At 35.7% G+C, this 21,614-nt stretch overlaps 1 protein-coding gene across 1 annotated transcript in view; it reads right to left on the bottom strand.

Moving 5' to 3' along the window:
• Positions 1-625: 625 nt before the first annotated feature.
• The window catches only part of ARHGAP12 (Rho GTPase activating protein 12), a 50,939-nt gene continuing 29,950 nt past the window's right edge, over positions 626-21,614 (bottom strand). The window contains exons 7-19 of the mRNA XM_088150135.1: positions 20,908-20,976; positions 20,603-20,677; positions 19,731-19,796; positions 18,935-19,012; positions 17,581-17,685; positions 17,290-17,388; positions 10,803-10,905; positions 8,453-8,572; positions 7,113-7,211; positions 6,050-6,127; positions 5,655-5,789; positions 5,073-5,175; positions 626-4,450 (exon numbers count right to left, since the gene is read on the bottom strand). Coding sequence (XP_088006261.1) covers positions 4,276-4,450; positions 5,073-5,175; positions 5,655-5,789; positions 6,050-6,127; positions 7,113-7,211; positions 8,453-8,572; positions 10,803-10,905; positions 17,290-17,388; positions 17,581-17,685; positions 18,935-19,012; positions 19,731-19,796; positions 20,603-20,677; positions 20,908-20,976 — 1,305 coding nt within the window. The 3' untranslated portion in view covers positions 626-4,275. The remainder of the gene's footprint in view (positions 4,451-5,072; positions 5,176-5,654; positions 5,790-6,049; positions 6,128-7,112; positions 7,212-8,452; positions 8,573-10,802; positions 10,906-17,289; positions 17,389-17,580; positions 17,686-18,934; positions 19,013-19,730; positions 19,797-20,602; positions 20,678-20,907; positions 20,977-21,614) is intronic.

Here is a 21,614-nt window from a genome sequence, read left to right as displayed (position 1 = left end):
CAGAGAGAGAAAAGGGGAGCAAATGAGACACCCTTCTAAATGGAACACCGTGATGTAGAAATATTCACTTAAGCTCCATTATTATAGGACCGGCTATTTTGTAAAGGACTGATCTGGCAAAAAACAGCCTCAGCAGCTGCTCATTCACATAGCCTTGCAATTGTGAGAGCTCATTAAGATTCCTTGGAGCAGCTCCCTTTCCTTGCTAGGCTTTGCTATGCCTCATTAGACATTCAGTAACTGGCCCCTTCTTGCAAGCATCAGTCCTAGCCAACATTTATGGTGGGTAAATTAACAAGTCCAGCAACTGCTGCTCTTTTCTGGCCGAGATGTAGCTATTATTTCAAAAATAATTTACCACTAATCACATTTCACTGCCTATAACAACTAAATGATAGCTCTGGTAAACTGAATCAAGTCTGAATGTAGTCAATTTCTTCCTCATGTGCTCCCATCATCAAAGTCTGTCATGGCATAAGGACCCCACACAGCTACAATACCAGCAAAGATATTAGAAAGGGGAACTGAATAAAACTCTCCTATGCTACAGGTGGTTGAAGAACAAAGGCATGTCAAGAGCTGGTGTATCATCATGTATTTCAAGTGACTGTGTTAGGCAATGCAAACACAGATTGAGAGTTAAATGTTTATTTGTGTCAAAAATAGCATCAAACTCATTGCCAGACTTTCACAGTAATCCAGAGCTTCTTAATTTATAAAGCACAAGATACCTTGAATGCCACTAATTAGGTGTCTTCCTGCATCCCAAGGAAAACACGGCAGTCATTTCCAACAAAGCAAACCCTGAATTAGCAGAACTCATTTGTCCTGAAACACAGCCACACTTCAGGACAATACATACCGATGTATTAGAGCCAATGGCTTTGATATGTTAATTGCAACATTATGCTTGACTCCGGATACTTTAAAAAGTTAATTTATGCCAACATTTCCTAAGTCCAGTTTGGGACTTACATATTTTTTTTCAATCTTCAGTAACTATTGGTTTCTATTTATGTAATTTTAAACAAAATAGAAATATTTAAATAACAGTTTATTTCTGGCACAATATGTAAGAGTTTATAACACACATTTAAGAGATTTAGGAGACAATTGTCATGGAAATGAGACTATCATATATCAAAGACAATTCATTAGCCATCTACCTAGACAAATATAGTCTATTGCAATAGGCAGTAGACTGTCTTCCTCATTTCAGCTGCACAACATCATTTTGAAATGGCAGTAAAATTGTTCCATCTTCTTTATAATATGTATGTGATCTACCAAACTTCCATTACCCTTGGAAGAAAGGCCGTTTTATACTGCTATATTGCTGAAACAGATTCAAAACTAGAAATATTTATTGCCTCTGTTTTGAGACATACTCCAATTAATGCAGTCCAGAATACCTACAGGATGTTTGAAGAAGTTTAACAAAGTGACCTTTGCTTATCTTGCCAAATTAAGTCAGAGAATGGCAGCACTGGTTTCAGAGACAATCAGATGTACCTTTAAAAGAGGAGCTAGTACCTATTATAAAGACGATTGTTTCAGCTAAATGACTTAGAACATTTTCTAGCTATTAACAACTTACTTGGGGGGAAGTAGCAAAGTATATGGTGAATGGCTCACTTCCAGAATTATATTTGCAAAAGCCATTTGTCCCAAAGTCTGCTTGAAAACTATGTTAAATGTCCTCAATATTTCTTTAAGAAATGAAGATGTGAAGCTGCGGTATCTTGAAGATCAGTGTTTCTCAACCTCCCAGAGTTGAAGTCCACACCTCTTAAAGTTGTTGAGGTTGAGAAACACTGTTCTAGATATTTCAATAGTTGATACCAAAAGGCAGTCTTTAACTTATTCTCATGATAACTTTCTAAGATAACTGGGCTGAGAGCTAATCCTCCACCAGTTTTTTTTTTCAGTAATACATTTTTTTATTTTATAACCAGATTACAAATATAAACAAAAATACAGAAAATAAAGCGTTATCCAATAAGCTTCAGGGCTAATTGAACCTGAATTGCCTTCACCTAGTGCAACACTTTAAATTGCAGGGAAACCAACTAGATTGCTTACAATTCTCCCTACAGGGAAGATTATCCTTTTTCTGCCCACCTGTGATCATACACATGAATCTATTTGATCCCACCTACCAATCTGGAGTATCCTCCCAAGTATAGGGGCAATAACATATCCCACCATGCACACACCCCGTAATTGCAGATATACTGTCTGAGAGCATTTCCTGGCCTTTGCTGGCCTGCTAGGAGCGCTCATGAAGAACAGGATCTTTTCCTTGTCAGGTATATTTTGGTAACATTATGAATTGGCTACTATTTTTGCTCTAGAGGAGAATGTTCTGAAAGACAGGTACAAGTGGAAAATAATTCTGCAATCATCTTTATGACTGAAACTAGTATAGGAACATATTATATAGTTTCTTTCCCAGGAAGTACACACATTGCTTCCAGATGCCTTAATGGGCATGTGCCCAGCATATTGTTTCTTCCATATAAGCCTCTGTGATCATAATTAATAGAATTGGGCCTTTTCTAGTGAGGTCAAAATTATGAAGTTTTTCTTCTCAAGAGAACCTGTTTATAATCATGCTTTTTTAATTTAGCGGTTTAATAATGTTAAATTAATCAAATAAAATAATAAGGAAAATAGTCCAGCAACTCTGTAGAGATAGTTATTGTTCAGTAAGTCCCTTCCATCTCTTTGTGACCATCAGGACTGTCTGTCAACAACAGCTTCATTGAGTTCTTGTAAGTCGAGGATAATTAATGCAATATAAAACTATCAATCAACAAATGATTGGTTAGTTTGTATTTACAGCTTCAATATGGCAGAACTGCATTCCAAATCTGGAGCACCGCATTCCAAACAGCTAACAGTTTTATTTCATTTCCACGTAGCAAATGTCAGGTACAGCAGTTAGTCTAGAAAAATACAATTAAAAAATCTTCTGCAGACCATGTATCCTATAACAAAATCTTCTGAAACCTATTTTACAAATCAATCTACATCATTAAGGTAAAAAGGAATCCTTAAGTTCAGCATTTTCATTACATCCAGACATCCATCTATTCAAATATAAGCTTCTGCTATATATAGATGTTAGAATTTGTAATACATTTATCTAATATAGCTCCTGTATGTATTAAATAACATCAGAGGTTCTGCTTGTAGTGCATTAACCATGTAAAGCAAGCACACTCAGTATTTTTCCAGTACCATTTGCATTAGAATTATTTGCATGCAGATGTTATTAGCATTTAAAAAGTGCACACAGTTTTCCAAGTAACCCATTTTTCTGTGGAAACAGAATATCCACTGGAGGTACACCAAAATACCAGTTACTAATCTACACATTCAAAGTGTAGGACTAGAAAGTATACAACAGTGTATACACATAATAATAAAAAATAAAATACCCAGTTAGGACTTCAGTGTGTATTTACATCTGATTTCACTACCACAAGGTTCATACCAAGAATTCACTACAATATCAAGCTTCAGTTAGATTTACTAAGTATGATTTAATCCCAAATAATATATCCTGAAAAAATGCTGAACCCTCAGGCCCATCACAGACTGTGGCATATCTTCCATTGGTTGTATGTACCAGTTCAGTGTCTGAAGCAATACTAGTATGCGATAAGAAAGCCAGCTAAAATCTGTGCATTAAATCCAGCAATATCAATGGCAACATAAAGCAAAAAGCTTGGTGTTGTGAAGGATTTACACTGGCCACTGTTAGCACTTGTTTAATCTGTCAAATTAATACAGAAACCTGTAAACCAATTACAGGAATTATCTTGCATATTTAATTTGTGAGCATGTACCACAATGATTCACTAAAAAATGCCCACAAAGGTCTTCAAAGTCAGTTGACAGACTTCAACTTCCCCAAAACAAGTGGTGAACCTAATATTACTTTTAAAATCAAGATTAAAATGCTATTCTAGATAATCCTGACAGAAATTAGCTTCTTTCACAAAGGAATCCAGTGTGTAGATCTATATTAAATCTTCAGTTTAAGTGTTACTAAAATTATATAAACTTCGAAATATCCATAGATTTACTGTAAAGAAATTCAATAGCTTCCACAAAACCAGCAAAAATAAATCACGCTCTTCTCCCTCCCTCAAAAGTGCAAAAACATCAAGTTGCTGCTTGGTCCACAAACATACAATATTTAAATGAGATGCTGTTTCTGTCAGGCCCAAGTTGTTGTCCTTCGAAGGCCAATCTGGCTTAATAAATTCAACGTCCAAAGACTGAGTTCAATTCCAGTAGGATTAATTCTACAATCTGGTTTTGATACACTGTGTGAACTGCTATATTACCAGTCTCTTTCTCTGGTTTTAATAAAGTTGGGCCAAAGACTATGGCTATGCTTTGATAGGTCATTCGATTCTTCTCTCCGTTTTCTACAATTCTAAGAAAGATAGGGGAAAAAAAGTATTGAAACTTGTTAAATTCACTTCATGTCATTATCCAAATAACTTACTTAATATCAGCTGGTACATAAATGCTCTAAAACATATGTTCTGACATGTATATGGCTAGCCACTGTGTGTATTTTCCTCAGGGCATAATCCTGGGTCTTAATACTACAGCTTGAACTTGAAAATAGCTCCAATGCTAGGACTACAGGTGTGTAGAATTTTGCATTATGTAAATTCTAGAGTCACAGTTTCTCACTGTTGAGTAATACAATGACATCTATCACAATACTATATTTCATTAATGCTAGTTCCATTTATAATGCTGGTTCTTTTCCCAAATCACACATTTATACTCTATTGGGTTTTTAAAGCTATGTTTATTTTATTTATTTGTTTGTTTATTTATATGTCACATTTATATAGCTGCACATCTCACACAAAGCAACTCTGCTCTGAAATGTTCGCATTCATTTTCTTAAAAAAACAGATTGAGGGGTTTAGGTTGGACAAGGTGCCCTCAAGAGGAAATTAGAAACATTACAGAATTATATTTTTCCATTTGTTTATGTAAATACACACTAAGTTGCATTTCTTTTCCATGCATTTACTTACTTCTTGAGGTGTCTGAACAACATCTGCATCGTATCTTGATTTGGCTTTGGTAACTGTTTAATCAGATCTCTTACAGCATAAACACGTTGCCTAGGCTCTTGTTCTAGACAGAGACAGAAAATACAAGTTCTATGTACAGTGCTGCTTTTCATGGTTTAAGAGTATATTGGGAGGACATTAGCTAATACCCAGTACCATCTAGTGGCTAAAATGAACATTGCTAACAATACTGGGCTATTGCAGCATTAACTACTAAGGGTTCTATAGCATCTAGAAAACCAGTAAGATAAAATGAGCCATAATCCATTTTATTAGGATTAATATATACAACAATCTGGACACTAACCCCCTTCTTCCATCTAGTGGTGGTCTGGTTGTAATTCTAATTATTAGAGTTATATAACTTTATCCCAATAATGCAGATGAAAGAAGTTACAGTTAATAATTGGCTTCCTACTTAAGGAAAAGTGACCATTTAGAACTCCATTTTTAATTTTGATACAGCCTTGCATGCAATGGGGGCTACCATTGTGAATTGCTGTGAAACTCTTAGGATGAGCAGACTGTTGAGGAAATACTTACTAATGGCATTGACAAAATCATTGAAATGACTATAAGTGAATAATGGTTCCGGCAATTCTCTAAAAAACATTTTCAAAGCTCCTGTAATGACATGGATATCTTCCCATTTGCTGTCATTCAAGTCCAGTTTTTCATCTGAAAGAAATAGGAAAAAAACCATTGTCTGGTCTAGCTATGTCATAATAAGCTTTTGTTGCTGTAGTTCATACAAAGGGAAGCATATTCAGCTAAAAAAGCAATTCTAACAACTATCTCATTAGATGTTCCTAACAGTAAAAAATATACAGACTTCTATGTCATACTAAAAATATAATCCGTTAGAACCTATTATGACAAGCCCTTATAAAGCAATCAAGGAACTTAACTGCAAATAAATTTTATGTATAGGAACTTACCATGATTAACTGCGAACCTTAGCTTCTGTATTACTGCAAGATTACCACTGACTCTGTACAATCCATCAACATCCAATCCTAGAACACATTTAATTTTTTGTCAGTAAACATTCCTACAACTTATTAAATCTTATACATGCTATTTTCTGATACTGAAAAGGAAAAGCAAAAACTTTAAAATGAAAATTATAGGTAAAATAAGCAGTTTAAGAAATAGATTATTTCATTAAACTCTGTTCGTATTAACAGAAACATTTCAGCAACATATGAACTTTGTTTCTCAGATCCATCTGGGAGTGTGAATTTTGAAGACCTCAAAAAACTGATGTGAAGCACATCTAGGTTTATTTCCCATTCTTTTCTCTCATGGGATCCTCTGCCATAATTTGGAGAGAATGCTATTTTCACTTGGAACATCTCTCTCCCCAAACACACTATGCTGAGTAAGCATGTACTCTTGAAACTGGGAGACTGGGAGAGACATTCTCACATGTCTGTCATCCAATATGACGACAGAAGAGCCAATCAATGTAATATTCTTTCTTCACTGGATGAGTCAAAGTTCCTTTTCCAGTGGATTAGCTTTGACAGCATTTATCAGAACTGGCAATATAGAAAGTGAGGAAGCACACTGAAAAACAATCCTATAAGAATAATACTAAAGCAAATTATACTAACTAACATTAAAAAACAGAGTGAAATCTTACACACTTATCCTGGAGCCAGAGGAATTCACTTGGTTATATGTTGGACTACACTATCAAATATTAAAACAGAAGAGCAAAACAGCATCATAACTGAAGCATCTAGTGCACCTACTTGACTCAGCACAGCAGCATTTAATTTTTGTTGAATCAAGGATCTAGTATTCATTATGGAGTGGAAACAATTTTACACTGAAAGATGTGATATTCTAACTTTTTAGATAAGTGTTTCTAGCAATTAAGATAAATTTTAAAATTTTCTTTAAAACACTACACCCATATATGTTTCTTGGACATATTTCTTTTGTTAAATAAAATAATCTTTAATCCTAAAAAACCAAGAAGTACTTTCTTCCTACCATGTTCTTCAACATGTTCAATGCACAGCTTCACAAATTTTGGCACTGTGTTGTTTTCTCTTTGACACAAACTGCTCAGATTGCAGCCAAATACCTGATCTGAAGAACAGAAAAATTAAATTTATAGCCTAGTAAGATGAACTTCTTAGAATTATACAGAATAAAAACTGATATATATATGGTCAGTAAGATCATGAACTTGGACATATAAAATTTTAGATATCTCAGTCTTAGCACTGAACTCTCACTGTATTAGATCCAATAAACCCTTAGCAATTTTCTCAGTTCATATTTTATCTCTAAGTCATGACTGAAAAACCTTTGGAGGCTCAAGGAATATATGTGATGGTGGGACAGCTTTCAGAGGACACATCTGCCAATACCCACATGTACTTTTCTATAGAATTTGTTCCTGGAAATGCTATCTGTTATAAACACTGTAAAATTAAAGTTGTCCTGTTTGCTTGTTTGTTTATTTATGGATTTATGGATCATTCTCCTCAATCACATTTTGAGGACAGACAATCCATCCTGGCTCTTTGGTTCACTTCACTTCAGCAGATAGAAACATCTGAATTTAAAGATGTCAAGGGAACAGTGAAGATTTCTCTTTTTTTTACTGCAAAATTTAAAGGATCAATTTTATAGCAGTTTTTGTGTTCTTACAGCACTTAATGATCTACTCTTTTTCAAACAGGCCCTTCTATTATCCTGATGAAAACTAGAAAGTAGATGGATGATCTATAAAACGCCTGAGTTTTGATCAGGTTTGATATTTGCAATATAAAGTTTCCGAAGTCACAGGTAAGGAAACAAGTGGCCCAAAAAACCTAGTTTTGTAGTGTTATTTTACCCCGAATCCTAAAATACAACATTCCTAACTTTCCCCATACCACAAAAATGGTAAAGAACCTAGTTTCTGACAAAAAGTAGATTCCCATACTTTCCAGCAGCTTAATGCTGCATACTGATAGAAAACAATCATAATGTTGTCAATAGTGAGTTGTATTTTTATTGACAAATGTGACATTCTAGATGGCGAAGATTATTTTCTCTAAATCTAATGGAAGCAAGTTAATTGCCTCGTTTGCTCTTTTGGTATATATAATCAGCTTCTAAGAGATATACTGAAATCTGTGATTATATTCAGTCATCTTTATGTTTCTTGCTAGTTGCAGCATGGGTCTGCAATATGAATCTCCAGATTTTAAAAATATAATGCTTTGAAGCCACAATGTCTCTGCCATTTCCTAAGGAAACAGCTATTTCCTTATATCCAAGGAATCAGCATGAAAAACTTATTTTCTAATTTTCTTGATTAACAAACTAAAAAGCCTTACCCTTAATATAGCCCTTTTCACGGACTGCTTGTAACGTAGGTCGGCGGGTCAAAAATTTCTTCAGTTTCGTTTTGGTCTTCTTCTGTTCTGAAGAATCAATGCTGCTGGATATTTTTAGTGCTGAAAGAGAAAAACTAATGTACTACATATAATATTTGACAAGGTTTAAGCTAAATATTTTCTAATTTATAAAATATGTCAATACTGAATTCCTTAGGGAAAAAAAAATAGTATAATCATTCAGAAGATGTTTATGGGAAAGAACTGAAATGCAACCTAAGGATTAACAGAAGTACAGTAGCATGTCTGACCTTTATGTAACCTTTTTTGAATTTCTATTCATATTAACATTTATTTTCTTCAGATAACAATTCAAGCACCATGTAGGCATCTCCCTAGGATGGGTTCCTTGTATAAACATAAAACAGTAAAACACATACATGACACCACTGGGAGAGACCACCCATTGACATGTGGAGAGGAGAGAAGAGGAATCATCAAATGATACACTGCCACATGGCCAATTAGGCAATGAGGTGAAGGTTCTGTCCTGATATCCAGAGACTGTTAGGGTCTGGCTGGGAAGAAACAGCCTTAGGCTGAACCCTAGCAAGATGGAGTGGCTAGAATTCAGAAGCTGACTGATACTGGAGAAAGTCTGTCTCTTACTCTGGATGGGCTAGAGCTTCTGCAGGGAGAGCTGGTTCACTCATGGCTCCTGCTAGAACAGCAGGTAGAGGTTTTAGTTATGAGAGCCTCTACACAATTACATACTCTGTGTCAGTTTTACTGTTCCTGGAATGAGAGACTTTGCTGATGATCATTCATGCCCTTGACATGACAACTCACTCTACATGGGGCTGCCCCTGAGGACCATCTGTAAGTGGCAGCTGGTTTCAAATGCAGCAGTCATTCAAGAAGTTGCTGCATGTCTAGGTTTGCTCATGTGACATTTCTAATATGGGAGCTGCACTGGCTGTCAGTTAACTTTCAGGTTCAACTGAAGATGTTACCTTTCAAGCCCTATATGGCTTAGGGCCTAGGTATCTCCCAGACCACCTCCTCCAGGTGGAATCCACCTGGCCGGTGAGATTGGAAAGAGAAGCAAATAAAGAGTCCCACTTCTGAAAATGTGTGGTCATCAGGGACTCCATGCATGAATCTTCTGAGTGATGGCCACCCCTCTCTAAAGCAACGTTCCCCAGATACAAGGTGAGCAACAGTGGTTCAAACCTGGCTCTTTCAGAGGGCTTTTGATGACAAGATGGAAAGGTGACTTTGTCCCCAAGGATGTAGGCACTATTAATAAATGGGGTGAGTTATGACTGATTATATTACTTTTGGTTTCTGAACTGTTTTAATCTTATTATGGGAAGAGGAACTTGCTTAGACAATTCAGAATAGAGAGGCATAGAATTCTGAATGCATGAATGAGTAAATACAGGGACTAATTATTCTATTTCCCTATATATTTAGTTGTAATATATGTTCTCTCACTGTTCCAACCTAACATACTCTAGCCAAATCCATAAATGTCTTCCACAAGAATGGAATTCAAGACCACCCAGGCAGGATAAGCTCAGCCTCCCCAGATATAATGATTTTGGAATTTTTTTGTTTTTCACTTAAAAACTACGTATTTATTAAAATGACAAACAAAACAGAAATCTAAACCTAAAACAAAATGTTTTGGCTTTTATTTTCTTCAGGTGCTCCAAAATAAAATGTGATAGAGGAAGGGGAGAATGAGTTGGAGCACACTTCAGATTTTGCTAAACTGATGGTGGCCTTGTATCTTCTTTTGGCTCTACTTTTCTATGTTAGCCTTTGGTTACAACCTACAAAGCAATGCAGGAACATAAACAAAAATATCTCAGGTTCTTTGCCATTATGTTGCAAAAACACTGGAGCCAGTAAAAACTCACTTTATACTTCTGTTGAAAAAAGCCTATTTCTAAATGTAGCAATGGCTAACTACATCTTGCCCACTCTGGGCAAAAAAAGGAGCACTGATGTTGGTCTCTACAGTTTCACAGTTAAGAAAGCATTTATTAAGGAAAAAAATCTCATTACATTCACTTTCAAACCTGACAGCATGTGGTGATATTGATACTTCTTGAACTTCTGATTAGCTGAAATAAGCATAGGATGATTGGACAACCTGCAATACTACATTAAGTGTTATTTATCCAATAAAATCTGACCAAAAGAAAGCTCGGATATCTCCTTTACTGCAATAATGGAGAAAATTGATAATATCTAAGTTTTTGATGTTTCCCAGAGATAAAATGTCTTTTCATTGTAATGATGACCCAAAAGCATATGCGCTTACTGTAGAATTGAAACTTACAGCGAAGTTTTTTGGAATCTTTATGGTCCTTTTCTTTGTCTTGTTTTTCCAGCCCAGGAGAATCTGGCATTTCATCATCTAATGCTTCATCAGACTCTACTGTCTATTGTAATTCAACAACAACAACAACAATTAAGTTGTTTTCTTATAACATTATTTTACAAGGCATAATATATGCTTTTATAAAGTGTATTTCTTTAAATATGATTTCAAAGTACAACAACATCACTTAATGAAACTGAGTATATTGATCTTAAAATTGATAACAGCTATTTATATAATCTGAAAGAGTCCTCTTTTTTCTTCCCCCACCTTACCAATATAGATTTTCCAAAATGAATGGCATGTTCATACCTTTCTGCTGGGGATATGCAAAAGTCACCAATTTGACAATGGAATATTCTGGAGAACGCCAGAATGTTCTAAAGTATTCCCCCTCTGGACCATGCTGACCATACCATTACAAGGCCACACTAGAACAGTGTGTTTGGAATCAGCAAGTTGTGTATATTACTTAAAACATCCCCCATGCACAGAAAAAGAAGAAAGAGGGGATAATAACATAAACATGAGATCAGTTTCCACATACTTTGGAAAGGAGTCTATCAGTAACAAGGCCAAGCCACTTACAACTGTATGGCTATGACTTTATAAATGAAATATATGTAGAATTAGTTTCAGTATTGATGGCTTTTTATATCAATTTTTACAATCTTACATTGAACTGGCAATACCAAATCATGAAAATGTCAGGTGGACCCAGGCCAGAGCTAGGTAGTAAGTCAATATAACACCATGAAGTGTCAGCCTTCATGGTGTTATATTTCTACTTCTTTCTGACTAGAAGATGATTACCTGAATTATCCAGCAAGATATAATACATAAATATTATCTACAAAAGCATTTTGCAGTTTCTCAGAAACTGCATGTTTGTTCAGCATCTGGCCTAGGTTTTGGTCTAATGTTATTAGTCTACTGGACTCTTCTCCATTTGTCAGGTGGGAGGGAGAGACTGTTGCTAGCTGCCTGATCTGAGATTTAACACTGGCCCATTCTGGACTAGATTGGGAATTTGTCGGGAAGTGAATGACTGAGGGTTGGGTGCCTAGCCTGGTCCCTTTGGCTACTGACTGATAGGGAGCAGGAGCAACTGGAGAAAGCTGTGTCTTTGAGAGAGGTGTGGAATGGGGCCTGGATGCATCATGGCCTGGAAGGGTGGCGGGAATAAGTGGGGAAGGCTCAAATGGGGAGAGAGGTGAGGACAGGTTCTACAATCAGATTAGTGATGGGCAGGAAAAGATATGACAGGAACCTAAGGGGGGGCTGGTCATAGGATCAGCGGGTTTGATGATTGAGATTGCTCCCAGATGCCAGCCCTCAGTGTTCATCTTTAATGCTAAGTCACTGGATTCTTGGTGGCTTTTGCTATTAAATGCCAAGTTGATGTGTAATAAATCTATTCTCATCTATAACTTGACTGTGGAAGAGTCAACTGACTTGATCAGTATAGCCAAGGCCTATGTGGGCCATGGGGAGAAGTCCCCCTCTCTGAGATGTGCTTGCCTGGGTTTCATGTTTGGCATCAACCATGATGATGAGAGCCATGAGAGCCAGTTTGGTGTAGTGGTTAAGGTGCTGGCCTAGGAACTAAGAGACTGTGAGTTTAGGTCTCTCTTAGGCATAAAAGCCATCTGGGTGACTTTGGGCCAGGCACTCTCTCTGTGCCCAACCTACCTCACAGGGTTGTTGCTGTGGGGAAAATAGGAGGCAGGTAAGTATATTCGTCACCTTAAGTTGACCAAAATATATAAAAGGCAGGATAAGATGATGATGATGATGATGATGATGATGATGATGATGATGATGATGATGTGAGACCTTGTGGTTGAAGATGGGATTTGAGGAGTAGGTGGGTTTGTTGCTATTATACTAGCCTCCTTGCTATGTAGTAACGTTCCTGCTTAAGCTGCCTGATTCCATTGTTGTGTTAGTGGTTGATTCCCCAAGGCTGATGGTCCTTGGAGATTTTAACCCTCCTTTGGGTGGCACTGAGTCTGGGCACCATGAACCTGTCCCAGATCATTAGTGAAGGTTGTGCATTAGACCTGGTTTTTATCTCATTATGCCAACATGACCCCTCTGTTTCATGAGCTGTACTGGTTATCGGTAAGCTTCCAAGAGCAATTCAAGGCACTGGTTATTAATATAAAGCCCTACATTACATTGTGTCTAGCTATTTGAAGGACCATCTGTCTCTCATAGCTTCTGCCCACCAGACAGAGTCAGCTTGCCTCATGTACCGTTAAGTCATGACATCCAGTGGGACTCAAGAAGCAGGCTTTCTCTTTCGCAGCACCTGCCTTCCGGAACAGTGTTCCCCTAGAGATTTCTACAGCTCCCATCCCCAGCTGCTTTCCAGAGAGCCCCAAACCTTGACTCATTCCCTAGGCCTTAGGTTAGGATATCTGGTGCACCTTTTAGACTGGTGATGATGGGACAGGGTATTTTTTATTTGTTCCCTTGACTGTGTTCTTTTTTATATAATTTTTATATAATGCTGTTTTCTTGGTTTTTAATCTTGTGAAGCTACCCAGACAGATCTTGGAATTGAGTGGCCTAAAAATCAGATTAATAAATAAATAAACCTGATGTCATGATGGGGCAGTGTTTCAGCACACAATCAGTTTGGTAAAGATCCATTTCTTGAAGCCACAGTCAGTATTACTGAATAATTAATGTTAACCTAAACATAGTTCTCCATTCTTGTCAATCAAGTATCTTCTAGGATTACAGGAACACTGCACTTTTTCCTCTCAATTCCTTTTCTTAGAAGAGTACTGTTTAATAATCTAAGCCTACAAATTTACTATTTCTAAACAAACAGCAACTATGGAAAGATATTAATGAATTACGAGGCTTCTCCTACCACAGTTTCTTTTCAAACTTAAAAGGCTATATAACAGCTCTGAGTTTAGAAGCACTTAGGGTAAAAGTAAAAAGGAATCATAGGACAATATTCTCAGATACTCTTTAACAGTATCTCCATCCAATCAGCCTTGTCTTTTAAGATGAATCACAGCTAGGACGTTCCAGCAATAAAACAGTCCAGCCTCAAGATACAAACAATATAAACAAATGGGAAACAAATAATCTATCTAAAAAGACACCACCCTTCAACAGCTAAAAGAAACTTGAACAGGTACAAGCACACACCAGAAAGACCTATAAATATGTCTATTACAATTTAATTACAAAGCATATACTCTTACCATTAATTACAAAAGTGATAAAACACCCACAGGTTCCAAAAAACCATACTGAATTGCAGCAGTGCGATTTATTAGCAGAACATGCAATACTGTTAAAATTCCACAGGGTATTTTCTAAGGGTATGGGGGTTGCAATGTAGGAAATGGCTATAATTTGCCTCCTTGGTATTTACTGCTACAAGAAATGTATCTATTAGTATGTACAGCCATCCTCTTTCATAAATTTGATAATTTCATCAGATTTGTTAGGAAAAGTATCTCATGTTCTAGAACATGAATATGAGAAGTTGACTTATCCTGCTTAGACCCTGGTTCATCTAGTTCAGTATTAGGTCAGCTAGCTGCAGCTGTCCAGGGATTTAGGCTGTTGTTTACAATTCTACAGAGATAGGTAAGGTTAAATCTAGGATTTTCTACTTGCAAAGCAATGAACTTTCCTTCAATTTAGAAACACTGGTGAGCTTTCTAGAGAAGGAGCAGTAGAGTCCGTGGAGGATGACTTTTGTGGTAAGGATGTGGAGAAGCGGATACACTTGGTCAGAGCTGGGAGCTCATTTTCACACTGTTATTCAGCTAATTTTTTAATCAGCTAACATAATACAACTTTTGCATTACCTGAATTTCATACTATCCCAATTCTCTTGGTACTGGATGTTTCTTCCTAGAGCAATAGATTTTATGCCTGTTAGCATATTTAATTTACAAAGGTCTGGTAGCATCAGAGAACAGGCCTACCATTTCTAATAATTCAGTGACTTAACAGTCTGGACAGCAGGTCTACCAAAATAGATAGGGTTGACCATGCAAATTAATATACTAGATCAAACCCTTTTGTTTAACTAGGTAAAACTGGGATCTATCCACATCTAAAATCCTAAGGATGAAATCCAAAGAAGCAATTCAAACCCTAAAGGAGTGTTCAGTATCAATCATGAAGCCAAATGCTTGACTGCCATGTTCAAGAAAATGGCATGATATAAATGTAGTGAGTAAATATATTTATGGGCTTCATCAACTATATAAAACCAAACGGTCTAGCTTGCAGTTCACCCTTTAATTTTATTCTCTAACATACAAGATGCTAGCTATCTTCACAATAGAATTCTTTACAACACTAGTTTCTGAGCAACCTGCTCGAAGACAGAAAGAAACGCCCCAACCAGGAGCTAAGAGAAAAAAATGTGCAGCTTTACTTAACATCCTACAATACATATACTTGACATCTTTCCTCTCTTTAATGAATTGCAATCAACTTCAGCCTCCCCTTCTCCCCACTGTATTTCCCTAAATAATAATAATATTTTTTAAAGCCCTATTTAACACTCCAGGGGACTAGACATCAAAGTCTGGACCACTCTGAAAGCTTATTTTACAGCATTCCCACATCCCTTATCCACTGCATAATTCTCGATTACTTTGAAAGGCTGGCATAACTCACAGCCTTTTAGCCTCTTTCTCACATGTGTAACGTGGCAGAATAATTTCTTTAAACATTTACAAACAGAGAAAAGTCACCATTTTATAAAGAATTGAGTTAGAAATATAGTCTCCTCCTTCCTTTTGTTATGAAGTAGACAAACCATTGCCCAATTACAGCTATGTTAAAAGCTTGAATTTCTGAATTTTGTATTAGGAGGCAGAAATTCCTTCGCATTACAAAAAACGTAAAACAATACTTGAGACACAGTGCATGAAAATCATTGTTAGAACCATTCAATTATTGGCTAATATCACTGAATAACAGGAAGAGGCTTCTCTTACAAAATGGACAGAATAATGGCTACGTGCTTTGATTTATATCTTTTACTTCCAGAAGCACTGGAAACCAGACAGTTTTTAAATGAAAATCGGGAATCTGAAGACTACCATGACTTTCCTTTGGAATATTTATCTGTGAAGGCTGGCATTGGGCCTAAAGGAAGTCTTTAAGACCTGTCTGCAATTTTATTAGTAAAGTAGTTATTGAGAATGAATTGACAGTTCTCAGTTCAAATCTCAGATAAATTATGAACACACTGATACATCTTCAAGTATCTATACAAAAGCTATAATATATAGTATGGATAATAATGGCTCATAAGATATGACTATTTTAAGAAGTCACCTAAATCATATACATGAAATTTTCTAAAGGCACAGATATTTTATGTCTTTCTATAGAGATGGCATTCATAAAATATTAAGTGCCTTTAATATTAAGACAATGACCAGCAGCAAGGTAAATGGACTCATTTACAATGGTGATAGGTACACAGCTGGAAGACCTGAAGGGCCAAGTTGGGGCAGTGTCCTGGGGAAAAATTATCTATGTGGTTGCCAAGAGTCGACTCTGAGTTGATGGCAATATAATTAATATTATCAGTCAATATAATTTAAGGTTTCTTTCAACCCTTTTTAAAGTTCAAGACCTTTATTTTCCTTGATTCCATAGGCAAAAATGAAATGAAATTGTAGAAGAACAAAAGGCCAATAAATAAGCCACACAAAATAAATGATTCCAAACCTAACAAACTCATCTTGGCCCATAAATGACTTGGCTATTAAAGGAGGGAGCCCATCAATGAAAGCCTACACTGCTACCAGACAAAAGAAGGCCAGGAATCACAGGATCAAAAAGAGCATTTTTAGGCCTTTCCAGAAAGGACAATCTTGAATAACTGCCCTTCCAACATCATATAACAAACAGAAGCAAATATCAATAAATTTTCAATGCTTTCTGCATAGTATAGTAGAGGTCAGTCCACTTCTTCTAGTGAACCATTTATTACGATTGTTTGCTCTGGCCCTAATTCTCATCTACCAAAAAGTTAACATCTGCACAGCATTTCAATCCTTCTCAAAGAGCTAGAAACTGTTTGCTCCTAATTCTTCCTCCATCATTCAGTTACCTTGGTAAAAACATTCCAAATAAAGCCAATACAATGTAAATACAGCTGTTCCATAGGATTTATTTGGATTTTGAATTTACTTTTTCTAAATACATATTACACTTGGTTTTAGCTAAACCATATTGGACACCCCTGACACATAATGCATATATTTATTCAAAATGGGTGTAATCGTCATTTACCATTCATAAAAACATCTCACCATTTTCCCATTTGAACATTCAAGAGCACAGGTTGATTCAGTTCTCTATTCTGGTTCAAGATAATGCTTTACATTGATTCAAATATTAGACAGACCATAATTCTGGATGAAAAAAGGTTTACACTTACCTGATTATTTATAGCATAATTGAGAACTTTAAACCATTCCATAATAGAAATGTCATTATCTGACTGAATTAACAGTTCACTTCCTTGGCGTGTTTTCAGCTTTAAAATAAAAGAAATCATGACATTAGAATCAGAGTTCATATTTTATGTGTTCCCAAAAATATATTGTTACCACGAAAACAAAGCATATATTCTGAAATAATCCCAACTTGCTTTTTGCCTCTATACATTCTTCTACAATTTACAACAATAAATGACTGGCTCAGTATTTCTTTTTCCTACTAAGTTTACCTCAATAACATTTTTCTTGCTAGATTTCTCCTTTAAAGCCCAGTCAACAGATGCACCTTTGAGATCCACTGTGAACTCTGGTTTAGACTGATTGACCCCAAACTTCTGAAATAACAACAAAAAAGCATTGGTGAAAAAAAAAATGAGGACATACACATAAGCATTATTAGAAAAGGCTCTTGCTCAATATAATCATAAGACTGTTTCGTGATTATAAAATATATAGGATATTGCCATTACTTAAAATAACTTGTTTGCAGGGTTTCAGATTATAATGTGAGTGCACTGTTCTCCTCCTCTTCCTCCTCCCCCCATTCCTTCATTTTTCTTAAGAGCTATGATATGCTCATATGACTAGAAGAACAGTATTTTTGCTCATTTCACAGAAAGTAGTAATCTTGATGCCACTGAAACATCTCTGGACAGTCAGAGATATCAAAAGGTAGGAATCAAGATTTCTGGAAAAGATGTCAGTAATTGGATAGATTCATAGAGGTATGATTTACTGCTAAATCCAGAGGAAAACTGCAGCCTCCTTAAAAACAAAAGCTTTTGAAATATACAGCATTGCCACAATGATAAGCAGAACCAGAAATGAGTTTATTTATAGAAGAGAATGAGTTTATTTATACTAAGACTTGTTAAATATATTGAAAGTGTCAGTGATTAAGGAGGCCTAACTGTAATCAATGACTGTGCTGACATTTTAAATTAAATCATATTTATTATAGTGATTTTGGATATACAATTGAAAGTGGGCAAGGAAGCTGGCTAGGAAGCAGGTTAAATCAAAAACTCCATCATACATGCTTTCAAAAGAAGCATGCCTTTACCTATAAAAAAGGAAATCTTGTACTACCAGCATTAATCAGAACAAGAGTACAGGAAACATTATAAGCTTATCACATTATCTTGTTAAAATTCTTGCATCAGATAGAAAAACTCTGTAACACCGCCTAATGATTCAGTATCAAATGTGAGAGCCCAAAGTCCTAGACAAAGGACTTATTTTTTATTTTGCCTTAATTGACTTCGGGAAGTTGGATACTTATCATGACTTAAGACACTCATTAAGCCACATCTTGAGTTCCTTTGGTTTAAAGTACAACTTGCTAATTTGAACAGAAAAATAGCTTCTCCATTAATGAGACAATTTATGTTCAATTAGCATCTAAATTGATAAAGAGAGATTGCAAATTTTTTTTTAATCCATAAGAGTCACTTCTTCATTAATGCAGTTTATCCCAACCCATGTAACTCACATAACGTAGCTATGATTGTACTAACAGCCTGAAGGAGAAAAAATGATTTGCATAATGCATTTTTGGAAAACTGACAATCTTTTAGTACTTACCCAACCAGTCCCACTTCCTTGAGTCTTGGTAAACAATAACGAGGAACCCTGCAATACTGCCCAGGATGACATCCAATTCTTTCTGTAGAGGAGGTAGATATTTGTACATAGTCAAGAATGCAATGCCAAAATTAGCCAATGATAACTCAGCAAACAGTATTGTTGTGTTTATTGGCATGCTTGTTACTGACAAGGTAGACACTTGTTCAAATCGCAGGAATAAGGTTACATAAAAACAATAGTTTATGTATTTATTAGACAAACTCATCACAGGAGTTCTTACAGAATATATTAGGTATATTTGTAGTATTACTTTCACACATATTAAAATATTCAGTCTACAGTCTGAACAGGTATAAAAAAACTGCTCAATATCTATGAATTTCACCACAATGAAAATATGTTGTGATAAGACTAATGGAGGGGGGGATCCAATGAAAATTAAGCTAATAATGCATTTAAGATTTGAGAGTTAAATTTAAACTCTTCTGCTAATCATGTTTCTTAGGATAATTCACATTGTAACATTTTGATCAACTCTCTAATTTCCACTGGAATCAATGGGATTTGCTTTGATAAAGATGTATTAATAATCTTCTATCACAGTGACTATTTCATACATTAGTATAATACTTGACAAAATCAAAACTGTAACTTGAAAGGACTTGAGTTCATATTAAACATTTAATATGTATTCTGAAATGGATTAGTAAATTTATGTTAATTTTTACTCAACAATTTTTTTTGATACTAAAAAAAATTAGGATTTCAAAACTTATAAACCCTATGGTAGTACTTGCCGGACTTTCTTCCCATTTTCTGTAATTTTAGTTACATTTAACAATCCATACTTCTCTTGGTCCTGGAGAAGAGAAGAAAAAGAATTTTAATAAAGATTTCTGTTTCCTTAAAGAGGAAATGAGTTATTTCATTTTATACATACTCCCAGAAGAGAAAAACAATGGAGACTCAAGTTGCAGATATAACTCTCTGAATTTTATATAATTTTACAATCCCAATATAAACCTATTTAAAAACATATTCCATAATGTTCACTGGGGATCACTCACACGTAAATAAATACAATATAGGCTTGCTTTTGGGCAGAGCAATCCTAGTTCATTCCTAGTAGTATAATCTGAAAAAAGTACTGCTAGAGAGAAAGGCCCTTGTTTTCAGACTCGTGTGATTACTGCAAGCAACAGACCCTCTTAAGTATACCATCTTTAAACTACATAGGAAGGTTTTTTCCCCATTAATTTCAAGGGGGGATCAGCTTTGGGTTTTTGATATTCCAGTTGAAAATAAAAGAAACTCAATGCCCAGCAGACATGCAGCTCTATTAAAAGAGGCTATGGAACCACATGAGCTCCAGCTTTCCTAACCCCTAGTTATGCCCTCAAACAAACTGCCAATCTGGGAAGGCACATGGTTGGCACAGATTAATTCCCAACTACTGATTTCAATGCAGGCACAGAAAGCAGGCACAGATTTGAAAGTCTCAGACTCTTAACAAGAATTAGGAGGCATATTCTGTTAAAATTAATCCTGAGAAATTTAATAATTTATAACATATATTAACAAACTTATCCCAATGTGCTGACATATATACAATTTACACACACACATAGAGGTAAACAGTCTCGAACATTTGTAATTTGTACTGACTGTGGTTTGATGCTTTGGTGAGGAAGGAGAGGATTCATTTTCAGGAAATGCAATCTTTGCAGGCAATGGAGAATCCTAGAAAAGAGAAATGCATTTAAATGTTTATATAAGAGAAATAAAACAAGCTCAACGTTCATGGATTTTTAATGGGATGGAAAAGATGGGCATACTGAAACAGTGGAATGTAAACTTAATACTAAGATTTTTACTCTGATTAACTTTTTTCTATAATTTATTTTTGGGAGAGCTCAGTTTTAATTAACTACTAAAATGGTCTATAAATAAATCATGTTTCATATACTAACTTGCTCCTGATGTGTTGGGAACAAATATGCAGGATTAGGCAAGAGGAGTTCAGAAGAATTAGTTGGCAACTGTAAAAATACAAGAACTAGTTTCAGAGGCTATATTACCAGGAACGTTTATTGTAATTTATGTTTCAGTCTTAAAGTAATAAAAAAAAATGGCTTGCATCCTTTACAGAATAGAGTTGAACTTTTAAAATTAAGCATGATTTAAATGCTCTAGGACTGTGCAGTGCTTTGGGTACAATCTCAAAAAATTGCTTCAGAGCACAAGGGAGCCTGAACCCAGCACCTGTATGGGACACCTTTAAGCAGCCACCCCCTTTCCCAGGATGGAACTGTAATCCTGGGAAAAGAAACAGCTGCTTTAAGGTGTTGCAGACAGGTACTATGTCACACTCACCTGTACTCCAAAACACCTTTTTAAGATTGCACCTGAAGCACTGCTATGTTTGCACTCCAAACCACTTTTACGTATTGGAACTGAAGTGCTGCGTAGCCCTAGCATTCCAATCCTCACAAGCTTATTGATGACAATCAATAAAAGGCAGAATATAATTACAAATAAATACTGTTGCATCTTTTAATTATTACATTTATAACCTGTCTTTCCTCTAAGAAACTCAGAGGGATGCACATGAAACCTCTCTTAATTTTCATTGTCACAACTACCCTATGAAATAGGTTGGGCTGGACAACAACCTACT

This window comes from Python bivittatus, unplaced genomic scaffold, assembly GCF_059951505.1.
Source record: "Python bivittatus isolate LINGU-HERP-01145 unplaced genomic scaffold, Pbiv_v1 ctg000610_np1212, whole genome shotgun sequence".
NCBI lineage: Eukaryota > Metazoa > Chordata > Lepidosauria > Squamata > Pythonidae > Python > Python bivittatus.
Note: the sequence above shows the minus strand (reverse complement) of the source record. Positions and strands in the feature narration are given on the sequence as shown.